Source organism: Lithobates pipiens, unplaced genomic scaffold, assembly GCF_037356315.1.
Source record: "Lithobates pipiens isolate NorthernLeopardFrog02 unplaced genomic scaffold, aLitPip1_a1.2 Scaffold_8, whole genome shotgun sequence".
Taxonomy (NCBI): Eukaryota; Metazoa; Chordata; class Amphibia; order Anura; family Ranidae; genus Lithobates; species Lithobates pipiens.
In genome coordinates, this window is record NW_027507903.1 from 345990473 (window position 1) to 346008261 (window position 17789).

The window sequence follows — 17789 nt, forward strand, 5'->3', positions numbered from 1 at the left end:
AGCTGTGCAATAAACTATTTTTACCCTGTGTTGTGTTTTTTTTTGTACTTTTTTTCACAGGCGAATGGGTAGGGGTACATTGTACCCCATACTCATTCACATAGGGTGGGGGGCCGGTATCCAGGGGCCCCCTTATTAAAAGGGGGCTCCCGGATTCCGATGAGCCCCCCGCCCACAGACCCCGACAACCAACGGCCAGGGTTGTCGGGAAGAGGCCCTTGTCCTCATTAACATGGGGACAAGGTGCTTTGGGGTGGGGGGGCCGCGCGGCCACCCCCTTCCCCAAGGCACCCCCCATGTTGAGGGCACGCGGCCTGGTACGGCTCAGGAGGGGGGGGGGGGCGTTCGCTCGTGCCCCCCTTTCCTGGCTGGCCGGGTAGCGTGCTCGGACAAGGGTCTGATGTGGACCTGGGAGGACCCCCACGCCGATTTTTTTCTGCGTTGGGGTTCCCCTTTAAGTCCATACCAGGTGGCGGGGTCAGCGACGTCTCCTTCGCGGGCCCCGTCTACCTGGAGACCTGCTCAAAATGAGCGGACTTTTCTCCGGGCGGAAAAAGTCAGCTCATTTCAAAAGTACGGCGGACTGGCATACGCACGGCCGGATTGTCCGCCGAAATGCAAGTCCAGCGAGAAGATTGGAGTGCAAAACTACTTTCTAAGCCCGAAGTACTTTCGGGTAAAAAAAGTACGCCGGAGGCTACACACGGGGGGATTGTCCGGCGGACTTGAGTTTGCCGGACTTTTCCACCCGATTGTGTGATCGTGTGTACGCGGCATAAGATAAAGTATTTAGATGAGTGATGGAATTTTACCTTATCTATCCAAAGGCAGGTTAAAGGTGGTTTGGGAAATAGCCAATGTTGTGTTATCGTTTTCTCAGCAGTGTATAGTGTTATAGTGATCAACACAGTTTCAGTAATCCATCTTTGGATCAGGATTACACGCACAAATGGTTATAACACATTTTGCTAGTATCAGACCAGTTTCAGGCCTCCCCAAAACATCAGGATAAAATCCCCTAATCCTATGCTATAACTAGAGTATAACAGGGTGTGTCTATGGGAGAAGTGGCACTTCAGCCTGTTTCAAGCCACTGCATACCCATTAATGGCCCTATATCTCGTATCCACTAATTATATTATATATAACCATAATGAATGGAATGCATTAAAGGGGTTGTAAAGAGAATTTTTTTTTTTTTTTAAATAACAAACATGTTATACTTACCTCCACTGTGCAGCTCGTTTTGCACAGAGTGGCCCTGAACCTGCTCTTCTGGGGTCCCTCGGCGGCTGTCTCAGCTTCCTCCCTCAGATGCTTCTCACGTTCATGCGAGCTCCCTCGCATGGTGAAAAGCATCTGCAGGTGCGCTCCCGTGATACAGCCGGCGGCTATAGCAGCTCGCTGTATCACACGGCCCCGCCCCCGGCGCTCCGCGTCAGTGGATGTGATTGACAGTAGCGCGAGCCAATGGCTGCGCTGCTTTCCATCCATCCACTCCAGCCAATCAGCAGCCAGGCTGAATGGTGGAAAGGACGTCGGGGGACGAGTGTGGGACTTTCGAAGGGTGAGGTAAGTAAAACGAGGGGCTGGGGTCGCAGGCAGTGTCAGATGTTTTTTCACCTTAATGCATAGAATGCATTAAGGTGAAAAAACATTTACCTTTACAACCCCTTTAACCACTTGAGGACCGCCGTATTGCCAATGTACGTCAGCACAATGGCACAGGCAGGCACAATCACGTACATCTACGTGATTGCCTTCCAGCGGGTGGGGGGTCCGATCGGACCCCCTCCCGCTGGTTACGGCGGTCCGATTCGGTCCAGGAGCGCTCCGTGATGAGGGGATGGCCGTTGGTTTTCGCCCACCCCCTCTGGATCGCTCCTGGCCAATGAGAAGCTTCCTCCCCTGTGTATTGTTTACACAGGAAGGAGGAAGTGATGTCATTCTCCTCGGGGCGGTCTTTTTGACCGGACTACGAGGAGAAGAGTAAAAGTAAGTGTGCACCAACACTACACTGACATGTAGGTACACACAGGCACACAAACCCCCCCCCGATCCCCCCCCCCGATCCCCCCCCCCGATCGCCCCCCCCTCCCCCCCCAGTCACAGTGTCACTGATTGCATTGATCATTTCTTTACTGATCAATGCATTCAGTGTCAGTTGTGACAGTAAAAACTGTCAGGACAGTTAGTGTTAGGTCCAGGGTAGCCCCCTATCACCCCCCAATAAAGATTTAACCCCCTGATTGCCCCTAGAGTTAACCCTTTCACCCCCTTTTGCCAGTGTCACTAAGCGATCATTTTTCTGATCGCTGCATGTGTCGCTAGGTAGCTAGTTATTTTTTTAGGTTCACCGCCAGGTTTTTATATCGCTAGGTACCCCGATATACTACCCAATAATGGGTTTAACCCCTGATTGCCGCTAGTTAACCCTTTCACCCCCTTTTGCCAGTGTCACTAAGCGATCGTTTTTCTGATCGCTGCATTAGTGTCGCTACAGTCGCTAGGTAGCTAGTTATTTTTTTAGGTTCACCGCCAGGTTTTTATAGCGCTAGGTACCCCGATATACTACCCAATAATGGTTTTAACCCCCTGATTTCCGCTAGTTAACCCTTTCACCCCCTTTTGCCAGTGTCACTAAGCGATAATTTTTCTGAACGCTGCATCAGTGTCGCTAGTGTCGCTAGGTAGCTAGTTATTTTTTTAGGTTCACCGCCAGGTTTTTATAGCGCTAGGTACCCCGATATACTACCCAATAATGGTTTTAACCCCCTGATTGCTGCTAGTTAACCCTTTCACCCCCTTTCACCAGCGATCACAGTATAAGTGTCACTGGTGACGCTGGTTAGCCAGTTAGTTATTTAGGTTCCCCGTCAGGTTTTTATATAGCGCCAGGGACCCCCATATACTACCTAATAAAAATTTGAACCCCCTGATTGCTCCTAGTTAACCCTTTCACCACTGATCACCGTATAAGTGTTACGGGTGACTCTGGTTAGTTTGTTTTTTATAGCATCAGGGCACCCACCATTTATTACCCAATAAAGGTTTAACCCCCTGATCACCCGGCGGGTGATATCAATTAGGTTTTAGGGTCAGGGTCTGCGTCGCCCCAGGCAGCGCTAGGTTAGTGCCAGTACCGCTAACACCCACACGCAAAGCATACACCTCCCGTAGTGGTATAGAATCTGAACAGATCAATATCTGATCTGATCAGATCTATACTAGCGTCCCCAGCAGTTTAGGGTTCCAAAAAAACGCATTGTTAGCGGGATCAGCCTAAATACCTGCTAGCACCTGCGTTTTGCCCCTCTGCCCAGCCCACCCAAGTGCAGTATCGATCGATCACTGTCACTTACAAAACACTAAACACATAACTGCAGCGATCGCAGAGTCAGGCCTGATCCCTGCCATCGCTAACAGGTTTTTTGGTAGCATTTTATATTCAAATCCGGAAGGCAGTGCTTGGTTTTCGGGGTCCCGTACGTGGCTAGGCTCCCAAAAAGTCCCCCACATGTGGTATCCCCGTACTCAGGAGAAGCAGCAGAATGTATTTTGGGGTGTCATTTCACATATGCCCATAGCATGTGTGAGCAATATATCATTTAGTGACAACTTGGTGCAAAAAAAAAAAAGTTTGTAATATTCCCGCAACTTGTGGCAAAATATAAAATATTCCATGGACTCAACATGCCTCTCAGTAAATAGCTTGGGGTGTCTACTTTCCAAAATGGGGTCATTTGGGGGGGTTTTGTGCTATTTTGGCATTTTATGGACTTCGAAACTGTGATAGGTAGTGAGGAGTTAAATCAAAAATTTGCACCCTTAGAAATCCTGAAGGTGGTGATTGGTTTTCGGGGTGCCGTGCGCGACTAGACTCCCAAAAAGTCCCACACATGTGGTATCCCCATACTCGGGAGAAGTAGCGGAATATATTTTGGGGTGCAATTCCACATATAACCATGGCATGTGTGAGCAATATATCATTTAGTGACAACTTTTTGTAAAAAAAAATTTTTTTTTTTTTTTTGTCATTATTCAATCCCTTAGGACAAAAAAAATAAATATTCAATGGGCTCAACATACCCATCAGCAATTTCCTTGGGGTGTCTACTTTCCAAAATGGGGTCATTTGGGGGGGATTTGTACTGCCCTGCCATTTTAGCACCTCAAGAAATGAGATCGGCAGTCATAAATTAAAAGCTGTGTAAATTCCAGAAAATGTACTCTAGTTTGTAGACGCTATAACTTTTGCGCAAACCAAAAAATATATGCTTATTGACATTTTTTTTACTAAAGACATGTGGCTGAATAAATTTTGCCCTCAATGTATGACTAAAATTTAGTTTATTCGATTTTTCTTATAACAAAAAGAAGAAAATATCTTTTTTTTTCAAAATTTTCGCTCTTTTTCCATTTATATCGCAAAAAAAAAAAATCGCAGAGGCAATAAAATACCATCAAAAGAAAGCTCTATTTGTGGGAAGAAAAGGACGCAAATTTCGTTTGGGTGCAACATTGCATGACCGCGCAATTACCAGTTAAAGCAGCGCAGTGCGAAATTGCAAAAAGACCTCTGGTCCTTAAGGTATTTATTGGTCCGGAGCTGAAGTGGTTAAAAGGTAAAAAAAAAAAAAAAAAAAAAAAATTCAGCCATTACAACCACTTTAACCAGTTGCCGACCGCCGCACGCCGATGTACGTCGGTACAATGGCACGGGCAGGCATAAGGACATACATGTACGTCCCTTGCCTCCCGCGGGTCGGGGGCCCGATCGGGCCCCCGCCCGGTGCCTGCGGCGGTCGGTATTCGTACGGGAGCGATCCCGGACGAGGGGACGGCCATTCATTCATGGCCACCCCCTCGCGATCGCTCCCGACGAATAGAAATCCCCGGTGACATCACTTCCTCTCCTGTAATGTAAACACAGGAGAGGAAGTGATGTATTCTCTCCTCCGTGTCGGTATTTTTCGTTCCGACACGGAGGAGAGCGGATCAGTAAGTTGCACCAACACTCTACACACACAGTAGAACATGCCAGGCACACTCACACCCCCCCTTTACCCCCCGATCACCCCCCCAATTACCCCTGCCCCCCAGTCACAGTGACACCAATGTCATTTTTTTTTTTTTTTTTTTTTTTTTGCATTGGTGTCATTTGTGACTGTAATAACTGTTAGGGCAGTTAGAGTTAGCCCCCTTTAGTTCTAATGTACCCCCCTAACCCCCCCAATAAAGGTTTAACCCCGTGATCACCCCCCGTCGCCAGTGTCACTAAGGCTGGGTTCACATTGCAGCGGTTTATGAGAACGAATGTGATTCGCACCGCACTGCAGTGCAAATCACATCCGATCTCTGTGCGATTCGAGTTCAGCCATTCGCCGCACCCGCCACACCCGCCGCAAATTCGCACGGGACCCTTTTTTTGGCCCGCAGCAGAATCGGATCGCATGGGTGTTCACACCATGCGATCCGAGTTTGCAGATCGCACTGCGATATGCGAACTGATCTGGGGGTGTCAGTAACATTTCACTGACACTCCCAGCAGTTCGCATAGGGCAGTGTGAACTGCCGCCGGGAGGCATGCGATGCGGGAACCCGCCGCGCATTCGTGGCGTTTCCGCATCGCTCCAGTGTGAACCCAGCCTAATAAGCGATCATTTTTCTGATCGCCGTATTAGTGTCACAGGTGACGCTAGTTAGGCAGGTAGGTATTTAGGTTCGCCGCAGCTTTTTATAGCGCCAGGGACCCCCATATACTACCGCATAAAGCCCCCTGATTGCCCCCTAGTTAACCCTTTCACCTGTGATCACCATATAACTGTTACAGGTGACGCTGGTTGGTTAGTTATTTTTTTATAGTTTCAGGGCACCCGCCATTTATTACCTAATAAAGGTTTAACCCCCTGATCACCCGGCGGGTGTCATTTGTGACTAATAACTGTTAGGGCAGTTAGGGTTAGCCCCCTTTAGTTCTAAGGTACCCCCCTAACCCCCCCAATAAAGGTTTAACCCCGTGATCACCCCCCGTCGCCAGTGTCACTAAGGCTGGGTTCACATTGCAGCGGTTTGAGAACGGATGTGATTCGCACCGCACTGCAGTGCAAATCACATCCGATCTCTGTGCGATTCGAGTTCAGCCATTCGCCGCACCCGCCGCACCCGCCGCAAATTCGCACGGGACCCTTTTTTTGGCCCGCAGCAGAATCGGATCGCATGGGTGTTCACACCATGCGATCCGAGTTTGCAGATCGCACTGCGATATGCGAACTGATCTGGGGGTGTCAGTAACATTTCACTGACACTCCCAGCAGTTCGCATAGGGCAGTGTGAACTGCCGCCGGGAGGCATGCGATGCGGGAACCCGCCGCGCATTCGTGGCGTTCCCGCATCGCTCCAGTGTGAACCCAGCCTAATAAGCGATCGTTTTTCTGATCGCTGTATTAGTGTCACAGGTGACGCTAGTTAGGCAGGTAGGTATTTAGGTTCGCCGCAGCTTTTTATAGCGCCAGGGACCCCCATATACTACCGCATAAAGCCCCCTGATTGCCCCCTAGTTAACCCTTTCACCAGTGATCACCATATAACTGTTACAGGTGACGCTGATTGGTTAGTTATTTTTTTTATAGTTTCAGGGCACCCGCCATTTATTACCTAGTCTCACTAGTGTACCCCTAAATTTAGGGGTGTCTACTTTCCAAAATGGGGTCATTTGGGGGGGGTTTGTGCCATCTTGGCATTTTATGGCCTTCAAAACTGTAACGCCCTTAGAAAGCCTGAAGGCGGTGCTTGGTTTTCGGGGCCCCGTACGCGGCTAGGCTCCCAAAAAGTCCCACATATGTGGTATCCCCGTACTCAGGAGAAGCAGCAGAATTTATTTTGGGGTGTCATTTCACATATGCCCATGGCATGCGTGAGCAATATATCATTTAGTGACAACTTTGTGAAAAAAAAAAAAAAAAAAAAAAAAGTTTGTAATTTTCCCGCAACTTGTGGCAAAATATAAAATATTCCATGGACTCAACATGCCTCTCAGCAAATAGCTTGGGGTGTCTACTTTCTAAAATGGGGTCATTTGTGGGGGTTTTGTGCCATCTTGGCATTTTATGGCCTTCAAAACTGTAATAGGTAGTGAGAAGTGAACTCAAAAATTTACGCCCTTAGAAAGCCTGAAGGCGGTGCTTGGTTTTCGGGGCCCCGTACGCGGCTAGGCTCCCAAAAAGTCCCACATATGTGGTATCCCCGTACTCAGGAGAAGCAGCAGAATTTATTTTGGGGTGTCATTTCACATATGCCCATGGCATGTGTGAGCAATATATCATTTAGTGACAACTTTGTGAAAAAAAAAAAAAAAAAAAAAAGTTTGTAATTTTCCCGCAACTTGTGGCAAAATATAAAATATTCCATGAACTCAACATGCCTCTCAGCAAATAGCTTGGGGTGTCTACTTTCTAAAATGGGGTCATTTGTGGGGGTTTTGTGCCATCTTGGCATTTTATGGCCTTCAAAACTGTAATAGGTAGTGAGAAGTGAACTCAAAAATGTACGCCCTTAGAAAGCCTGAAGGCGGTGCTTGGTTTTCGGGGCCCCGTACGCGGCTAGGCTCCCAAAAAGTCCCACATATGTGGTATCCCCGTACTCAGGAGAAGCAGCAGAATTTATTTTGGGGTGTCATTTCACATACGCCCATAGCATGTGTGAGCAATATATCATTTAGTGACAACTTTGTGTAAAAAAAAAAAAAAAATTTTTTTTTTGTCATTATTCAATCGCTTGAGGCAAAAAAATAAAATATTCAATGGGCTCAACATGCCTCTTATCAATTTCCTTAGGGGGTCTACTTTCCAAAATGGGGTCATTTGGGGGGGTTTTGTACTGCCCTGCCATTTTAGCACCTCAAGAAATGAGATAGGCAGTCGTAAACTAAAAGCTGCGTAAATTCCAGAAAACGTACCTTAGTTTGTAGATGTGACAACTTTTGCGCAAACCAATAAATATACAATTATTGACTTTTTTTTTACCAAAGACATGTGGCTGAATACATTTTGGCCTAAATGTATGACTAAAATTGAGTTTATTGGATTTTTCTAATAACAAAAAGTAGAAAATATCATTTTTTTTCAAAATTTGCGGTCTTTTTACGTTTATATCGCAAAAAATAAAAATCGCAGAGGCAATCAAATACCATCAAAAGAAAGCTCTATTTGTGGGAAGAAAAGGACGCAAATTTTGTTTGGGTACAACATTGCATGACCGCGCAATTACCAGTTAAAGCAGCGCAGTGCCAAAGTGTAAAAAGACCTCTGGTCATTTACCAGCAAAATGGTCCGGTCTGAAAGTGGTTAAACTTGCAAACACAAGACCAGGTTGCTGCCTTGCAAATCTGAGAAACAGATATTTAATGCTAAAAAGCCCACAGAGCACTAACAGATCTGGTAGAATGTGCTCTGACAGTAAAGTATGAAATCCTAAACGTTAACCACTTAAGCTCCGGACCAATTGTCAGCCTAAGGACCAGAGGTCTTTTTACAATTTCGCACTGCACTACTTTAACTGGTAATTGCGCGGTCATGCAATGTTGTACCCAAACAAAATCTGCGTCCTTTTCTTCCCACAAATAGAGCTTTCTTTTGATGGTATTTGATTGCCTCTGCGATTTTTGTTTTTTGCGATATAAACTGAAAAATATTGAACATTTTGAAAAAAAAAAAAAATTATATTATATTATATATATATATATATATATATATATATATATATATATATATATATATATATATATATATATATATATATATATATATATATATATATATTCTACTTTTTGTTATAAGAAAAATCTAATAAACTCAATTTTAGTCATTCATTTAGGCCAAAATGTATTCAGCCACATGTCTTAATAAGATTATATAACATGTCATAACATGTCAATAAGCGTATATTTATTGGTTTGCGCAAAAGTTATAGCGTCTACAAACTAGAGTACATTTTATGGAATTTACATAGCTTTTAATTTATGACTGCCTATCATTTCTTGAGGTGCTAAAATGGCATGGCAGTACAAAACCGCCCCAAATGACCCCATTTTGGAAAGTAGACACCCCAAGCTATTTGCTGAGAGGCATGTTGAGTCCATGGAATAATTTATATTTTGCCACAAGTTGTGGGAATATTACAAACTTTTTTTTTGCACAAAAGTTGTCACTAAATGATATATTGCTCACACATGCCATGGTTATATGTGGAATTTCACCCCAAAATACATTTTTCTGCTTCTCCTGAGTATGGGGATACCACGTGTGGGACTTTTTGGGAGCCTAGCCGCATACAGGGCCCCGAAAACCAATCACCTCCTTCAGGATTTCTAAGGGCACAAATTTTTGATTTCACTCCTCACTACCTATCAGTTTCGAAGGCCATAAAATGCCAAGACAGCACAAAACTCCCCAAAATGACCCCATTTTGAAAAGTAGACACCCCAAGCTATTTGTTGAGAGTCATGGTGAGTATTTTACAGATCTCATTTGTTTTTGAAAATGAAGAAAGAAAAAAATAAATTTTCAATCAATTTTCAAAACTTTGTGACAAAAAGCGAGATCTGCAAAATACTCACCATACCTCTCAGCAAATAGCTTGGAGTGTCTACTTTCCAAAATTGGGTCATTTTGGGGGGCTGTGCATTCTATGGCCTCCGAAACTGTGATTGGCAGTGAGGAGTAAAATAAAAAAATTTACACCCTTAGAAAACCTGAAGGCGGTGCTTGGTTTTGGGGTCCCGTACGCGGACAGGCTCCCAAAAAGTCTCACACATGTGGTATCTCCATACTCAGGAGAAGCAACAGAATGTATTTTGGGGTGTAATTTCACATATGCCCATGGCATGTTTGAGCAATATATCATTTAGTGACAACTTTGTGCAAAACGTAATTTTATTTCTCCCGCAACTTGTGTCAAAATATAAAATATTCCATGGACTCGACATGCCTCTCAGCAAATAGCTTGGGGTGTCCACTTTCCAAAATGGGGTCATTTGGGGGGGGTTTGAACTATCCTAGCATTTTATGCACAACATTTAGAAGCTTATGTCACACATCACCCACTCTTCTAACCACTTGAAGACAAAGGCCTTTCTGACACTTTTTGTTTACATGAAAACATTTTTTATTTTTTTTAAAGAAAATTACGTTGAACCCCAAAACAGTATATATTTTTTTTAAAGCAAAGGCCCTACAGATTAAAATGGTGGGTGTTGCATTTTTTTTTCCCACACAGTATTTGCGCAGCGATTTTTCAAATGCATTTTTTTGGGAAAAAATACACTTTTTTTTATTTTAATGCACTAAAACACACTATATTGCCCAAATTTTTGATGAAATAAAAAATATGAGCTTAGGCCGAGTACATGGATAACAAACATGACATGTTTGAAAATTGCATACAAACGCGCAGTGGCGACAAACTACATACATTTTTAAAAGCCTTTACAGGTTACCAGATTATATTTACAGAGGAAGTCTACTGCTAAAATGACTGCCCTCGATCTGACCTACCTCACATGCATGGTGCAATTGCTGTTTACATATGACACCAGACTGATGCTTGCGTTCGCCTTTGCGCAAGAACAAGGGGGAACAGGGGTGCTTTTTTTATAATTATTATTTTTTTAGCTTTTTTATTTTATTTTTAAACTGTTCTTTCCATTATTTTTATCATTTTTATTGTTATCTTGATTATGATAGTAATAGGTAGTGACTGGTACTCTTTTTTTGAAAAAAACTGGGGTCAATTAGACCCTAGATCTTTCCTCTGCCCTCAAAGCATCTGACCACACCGTTCAGTGTGATAAAACGCTTTCCCAATTTCCCAATGGCGCTGCTTATATCCGGGAGGGGGGGGGGACATTCCCTCCCACTGCTTGTAAAAGCAGTCTAGAGGGCTAATTAGCTGCTGGGATTGCTTTTACGTGAAAGCCGATCACTGGCTGAAAAGAATGATACCAAGATGATAAATAAACCCGCAGGCATCATTCTGGTATAACCATTCAAAGTCCAGCGACATACCAGTATGTTGCTGGTCCTTGTTGGACATATATTGTAATTTTTGTTTCATGCAGCCTGTTGGCCAATAGAATACCTCCCTTCATTCACCCACTTCTAATGATGGGCATACATGCACCATTTATATATGCCAAAGCAGGGGGCATCCTCTGGCAAATGTTATGCCGCGTACACACGGTCGGATTTTTCCACGGGCAAGCCTCCGTTGGAATTGACTGTATGTACGCAGCATTAGGAGCAAATCGCTCCTCCACCCCTGCTGCCCCCATGCTTCGGCAAATATGCTCTTTTTTTTTTTTTTTTTAACTATGGTGGTGAAATCACCTCCTACAGCGTTGGAGTCACGGTTTTATGTATCGTGGGAGCAAACGCTGTTGCTGTCAAGATAAATAAATCCGCGCTGCAACTGAATGGCGTACCTGCTAAGCAAATTAACATTACAGTATAACAGTAAGACCTTACCATACCATACCATACCTGCAAAGCAAATACCAAACAAAAAAACAGTAAAAAATAAAAACATTTTTAACGCAACCTGTGCCTAAAATAAATATATGCCGAAGCATGGGGGCATCCTCCCGCAAAAAAAGTTATGCCGCGTACACACGGTCGGACTTTTCCACGGGCAAGCCTCCGTCAGAATTTAGACCGTATGTATGCACATTAGGAGCAAAATCGCTCCTCCGCCCCTGCTGCCTCCATGCTTCACCTCCTATAGCACTGGAGTCCCAGCTTTATGTATCGTGGGAGCAAACGCTGTTGCTGTCAAGATAAATAAATCCGCGCTGCAGCTGAATGGCGCACCTGAAAACAAAAAAATGGTTAACAATAAAACACAGTAAAGTATAAAAAAAAAAAAAAAAAGACATACCTGAAAAGCAAGCATGATAAAACATTGCAGAATAAAATACAGTAAAAAAAGGGAAGAGAGAGAGAGAGAGAGAACACGTGACCCCGAACGGAGGGGCATGCGAGCACAGTGTCCCCGCAACGGAGACACTGTGCTTACGGACGCCACATGATCCATCGATCCCTGCCTGGCTGTAGTGAGGGCCATCCGTGTTATGTGAACACCTGGCCCCCATGTGAGAGGGGTTTAGATGGTTGCTTATTTGCAGCATTCTGTCTCTTGAGTGTACATTGGCTGGTGCGCTGACCACGCGGATCCCCCTAGCCCCCCATGCCCCCATGTGACTGAATTGACTTTGTATGACACATCAGTAAGTGCCGTTTGTGATGTGGAGGGATGGATGTGGAATTTTAGCCTTACTTGTGAATGCTTTGATTACACTGTTTGATATTCTGATAATGTATAGCTGACTGGCTGTTTACATGGTGTCTGCGTGTTGGATGGCCCGATGTCTATTGGTTACTAAGTTTAAAGTGAACCACCCATGATATAATTCCATTGGACAACCATCCCGCACACACCTTGTCTCTAATTACTGACCCCACCCTTTTATAGGCGGGCCAGTTATGGGGTAGTTTATAAATCAGATAGCAATGTGGAGGGTTGCAATATGCCCCTGTTGAAGACCTATGCTGTCGAAATGTGTCGGGCTTGCATTTGGCACCCCACATTGCTTTTTCAACATTTTTTTGTGATCACATGTCATAATTTTGTTACAGTTTTTATGACTTTTAAAAAAAATAAACCCAATGGTTATCATCTGATCTGCACCATTTGGAGCCTTTTTTTCCCTATTTGCGGACCATCCCCTGCATTTGGAGTTGGCACCCCAACGTGACTGATTGGATCCTGTCACCCTGAGAGACGTATACCACAGCCTTTCAATATTGGAAGTCCTCCCAATCTGGAGACAGCTGAGCCACCTGCTTGGACTACCATCAACTTACTATTGGTTCCATTTCTGGACCTCAAGCGCTGTTGACTCAACCGTTGTACGACAGATGAGTCCATCCTCTATGGTAAGAGTATTTAACCATTTGTTGAAGTCACTCCAGACAGGCCTTCATCTCTGGTTTTAACTGATTTATAGATTGCCTGATCTCCTTGTTGGGAAGATTAACCACAACATCTGTTTACCATTTAATATATGTGGACTATTTCACTGGGACTCGCATTCTAGTTATTGATACTTTTCAGTATTGACACATTTTTATTTTTATATTTAGGTTGTATTCTTAGTGAATTAATACTTGACCTCTTTCACGTAACTGCATATTTTATTTATGTGCGGTATATTGTCAGTTTCATTGCTGACACTTTCTCACTTATTTAGCGCTACACTATTTGTTACTTTGTATTTACAGAACTTTGTTTGAGTGTTAGCTGCTGTTCCATATTTATCTGTAGCTTTTTCTTTATCACAGCGCAGTGTTTTTCCTTTAAAATTGCCAAGATATTTCACAGGTGAAGGGAAAGCAATAGTCGAGGACGTGTGGATTCCATAGGGATTGTTTGAAACAAAAAGAATCTATTGAGAGAGTGCAGATCTAGTACTGAGGGAAAATGCAAACTTTTGTCTTGTGAACAGGTTTAACTAGAAAATCTGGAACATTTCCTGTTCCAGGAAAGTAGTTCTGACCACCTTCAAAAAGAAATTGCTTGAAATCTGACCTGTGGCTCATTGGTGCAACGCACAGGCTCCTACAGACTCTTCTTCCAGCAACTTTTCCACACTGAGGTATGGCGTTTCAGTTACTAAGCTGAAGGAACTGTCAAAAGGCAAAATGGACAGCGACTGCTGAGAAAGAACCACAAGAAGCAGCATGCCGTCGTAGAAGGAGTGCTTGCAACTATGCCACATGTTACACCTCAATTATGGGTGTAAATAGTAATATGGTCTAAAAGGTTAAGTTAGACTTTAAAATTATACATTAAGGTCCTGTGAAGGAGGTTTCTGTTGGGGTACTTACTGAAGTGACAACTGTATCTAACCTGGAACCTGAGCTGGCACTCAGTCCCACATGACATTTCATTTTAGGATTCCAAAATGATGACTTACTTTGAGTGGTTCAAGTTGGTTATCAATAGACTTCACATTCTCTTTAGAGGCTGCCAACTGTGCCTCTTTACTCCGTAGCTGGTCTTGGATTTCTCTTGCTTTCTCTTTATTCTGTTTTAGATACTTCAGCTCTGCTTGACATTCTTTCACCCTTTGGCCTTGCTTCTGCCTCACCTGACGCAACGTTTCCAAGGCTTTAATATATCTTTATAGACAAGAAAATCAACTTATTAAAAAGTAAATACTAATAATCATAACAAAGATTTTACCATTAAATCCCTAGTGACATTTCTTTGGTTCCTTGTGCCTTACCCATTTAAATTCACTTGTCTGAAAACCTCCTCGTTGTGGCTGCAACCATGATCTGAAGGCAAGCCAACTCCTAACCCCACCAACTAAGCAGCTGAGGCTACCAGTCTTCATAGCATCTCTGTGTTTTCTTGTGCTATGAAGCATTGCTTTGCATAGATATTTGAGGCTAGGGTCCATCATGCTGGGAAATGCCTAGCATATTCCCGAGTGAGGAAAACCAAACAAATTACTTGGATCTTTGATCAAAGCATCTAATCATTTGGTATGGGAAAGGTGCTACCTTAGCAGGTTATAGCTGGGGTTAAAAATGTTTTTATTTATTAGTACTATGGTTTATATGTAGCTACCTTCAGGTTATTGGGCACAGGCAAAAAAATAAAAAATAAAAAAAAAGAGCTGCTAGGACATCCCCTATGAAACCTATTCCCAGTGAGCCTCAGTTTCATAGCAAGAAATGGTAGATAAGAACAAAAAGGCAGAGATCTGTGTCCCAGCCTCTACTCCAAGGAACCGCTTTTACTAATAATTAAGAAATCCTATTGTTTTAGTCTTAAAGTGGTTGTAAACCCTTACAAACCACTTTGACCTACAGGTAAGCCTAGATTAAGGCTTACCTGTAGGTCCAAGAAATATCTCCTAAACCTATACGGTTTAGGAGATATTTGCCCGAAGACAGGCATGCGCCGTAGACAGCGGCGCGCAGGCGCACTGAGCGCGGCATTTCCAACAACAGAGCTGCCGCGCGTGTCGGCTCCCGTGCGCATGCGCGGGAGTGGCGTCATCACGGCTTCGACGAATGACAGCGGCGGAGCTGCGAGACCCCACTGAGAAGATGGATGCGCTGGACTACAGGGGACAGCGGCGACTTCGCTGGCTCCTGTGTCAGGTAAGTGACACATAATGGACTACTATGCGATGCATAGTAGTCCATTATGCTTTGCCTTTGCAGGGAATGAAAGAGGAAGTAAACTCATCAGGGTTTACTTCCTCTTTAAGCCCCATATACAATCAGGGAGACATTTGCCGGTAAAAAAAAAAAAGTCTGACATTCTGCTTGTGTGTATGTTGGTCTGTCAGATGTGCATGCTGGAAAACCAGCATCCGACCAACTCCCAATCAGCACTCCGGGCAGACAAAGGAGCTTCAGAAGAAGCAAGGCATAGATCAGACTAAACCCATGGAGTCAACAGAGCATCCACTGCAAAGGCCCAAGAATCTATTCCTGGCAATACATTTGTCCAATTTGTTGTTGAACCTGAAACTCAAGAGGTCTATGTCTGGCGCCCCCTCCCACCTGCGACATTAAAGTTGAACTAAACGGCATCTAAGTACAACAATGCAAAAATGCTATTTAATATTTGTTTTTTTTTATTTAAAGCAAACTCATCCACTCCCCCTATCAGAACACAATAGCTCAGTGGGGGAGATTGTTAAACGAACCTCGCATGGTTAGTACAGCAGCTCCGACTGGTGCTATCAGTTTTTTCCATTTGTTTTACTATGTGAATTTGGTTTATTCCTTAGTCTACCCTCATAGGCTCAATGAGAAACTTTGGGTGTACCAAGATGGCCGACTTCCCATACTGACGTCACCCAGCTTCTGGTTAGGTGCACTGGGAAATCTTGTGTGTGAGATGTGCGTTGCCCTTCCATGTGCACCTTACTGCAAAGGCTAGTTATAGGTGGGGTGGTTGCCACTTTTTTTGAACAGTTGGTAGAATTGGGTGCAGGGACACACAGGATACCTTCGCTGCCATTGTGCTCTTGTTGGGCATCATGTGCGTTCCCATGCCTTTAAAGGAGGGGTGAGCTCCGTCCATGAACGCCTGCCGTTATTCTATCCACTGCTTTATGTGCTCCTACTTAGGATACTCTTAAAAAATGTTAGAGCTAGGAGTGCAGTATACAGAGGAGCCTTGATGTGGGCACGGTGACTTTTGGCTATATATGCAAATATGTGCAAACGTAACAAGGAAGAAGAGGGGAAGAAGAAAAGGGGGGTGGAAGGAGAAGGAAAGATGAATAAAGAAGGTAAAGAAAAGACAGAAAAAAAAAAAAAAAAAAAGAGTGTCCTTTTGTCCTAATTACTCATAGGAATGTGAGATATTCCACTCAAAGTTAAGGCCAAGGGGCTTTCTAGTATTGAGGTGAAAGATCCAATACACCTCTCATACATAACAAGCTAAACTTGTCAAACTCCCCTTTTGGCTAGCACAATCTTTTCAACCCCCTGTATATGCAAACTGCTGACATTGGCTTTGATTCCAATGTCTTGCTATATTGGTTGAATGATCCTTAGCTATGTCATACAGAAGGTCACCTAACCGGTCTCTCAATCTACAGGTCGTGTGAACCACATATTGAACAGAACATTGTTCACAGGTAATCACATATACCACAAATTTAGTATTGCAGTTAATACATGTAGATGCATTAAAATCCTTATTCAAAGAGTTAGAATGTATCACATCGCCCCTTTTTATATGTGAACAACAAGAGCAACCATTACCTCCACATTGATATGATCCTTTGAATTGTAACCAATGCGGACGATAAGGTCTGCTCGTGTAGAGGCTTGGAGATAAAATGCAACCGATAGTGGGGGCTCTACAAGATACTGATTTGATACCTCTAGATAGCACTTCAGCATAGATAGGATCATTGTAGAACATGAGTAGATATTTCACAATCATGTTTTGATCTCTATTCATTTCAAAACTAAAAGAATTTGAAAAAGACAGGGATATTAACAGACCCAGACATGTCATAATTATGGACACGTCTGTTTCTGTCTTTAGATCTGCCTGGTTTGTCATAGAGAAGATCACCTCTCAGTGCTGCTGGCAATGCTGAGGGCTCTATTGAAGACAGACTCAGGGTAACCCCTATCCCTGGAGCGTGAATTCATTTTACAAGCTTCCATCTGGAAGTCAGATTCACTACTACATATACGCTTCAATCTTAAAAATTGTCCGACTGGAAAACTTCTAATAGTATGCTTGGGGTGACCAGAGTCTGCCCTCAACAGAGAATTGCGGGCTGACAATTTCCTATCAAGCTTGGATGAAAAACCAGCCTCTTCGCCACCAAGACAACATCAAGGAACTCTGTCTCAGATCCATAGTACCTGTAAAGCTCAAATTGAGACAAATCATCATTGAGATACAGAAGCCATTCACTAATGTCCCCAACTTCCTTTATGCAAACAGAGCAAATAGTCTATATAGTGACAGTAAAATTTAACCCTAGAACGATTTGTATTTTATTATGGTTTTGTCCCCTCCATTATATATAATGTGTGCACAGATATTTTACTACATACAAAGTTTTATATCAAATGGTTGCTGGTTCAAGATCCACCCCTCCCCAATAGGGCTGAGTGGAGATACCTCCAATGGCAGGGATCCCCAGGAGTCTATCCATAAGGGCCATATCTTGTTAAATTTAC

General features: G+C 43.7%; 1 protein-coding gene across 1 annotated transcript in view; it reads right to left on the reverse strand.

The window, feature by feature from the left end:
* The window catches only part of RAD50 (RAD50 double strand break repair protein), a 471242-nt gene that overhangs the window by 351380 nt on the left and 102073 nt on the right, over positions 1 to 17789 (reverse strand). Inside the window, exon 6 of the mRNA XM_077473261.1 lies at positions 14030 to 14234. Coding sequence (XP_077329387.1) covers positions 14030 to 14234 — 205 coding nt within the window. The remainder of the gene's footprint in view (positions 1 to 14029; positions 14235 to 17789) is intronic.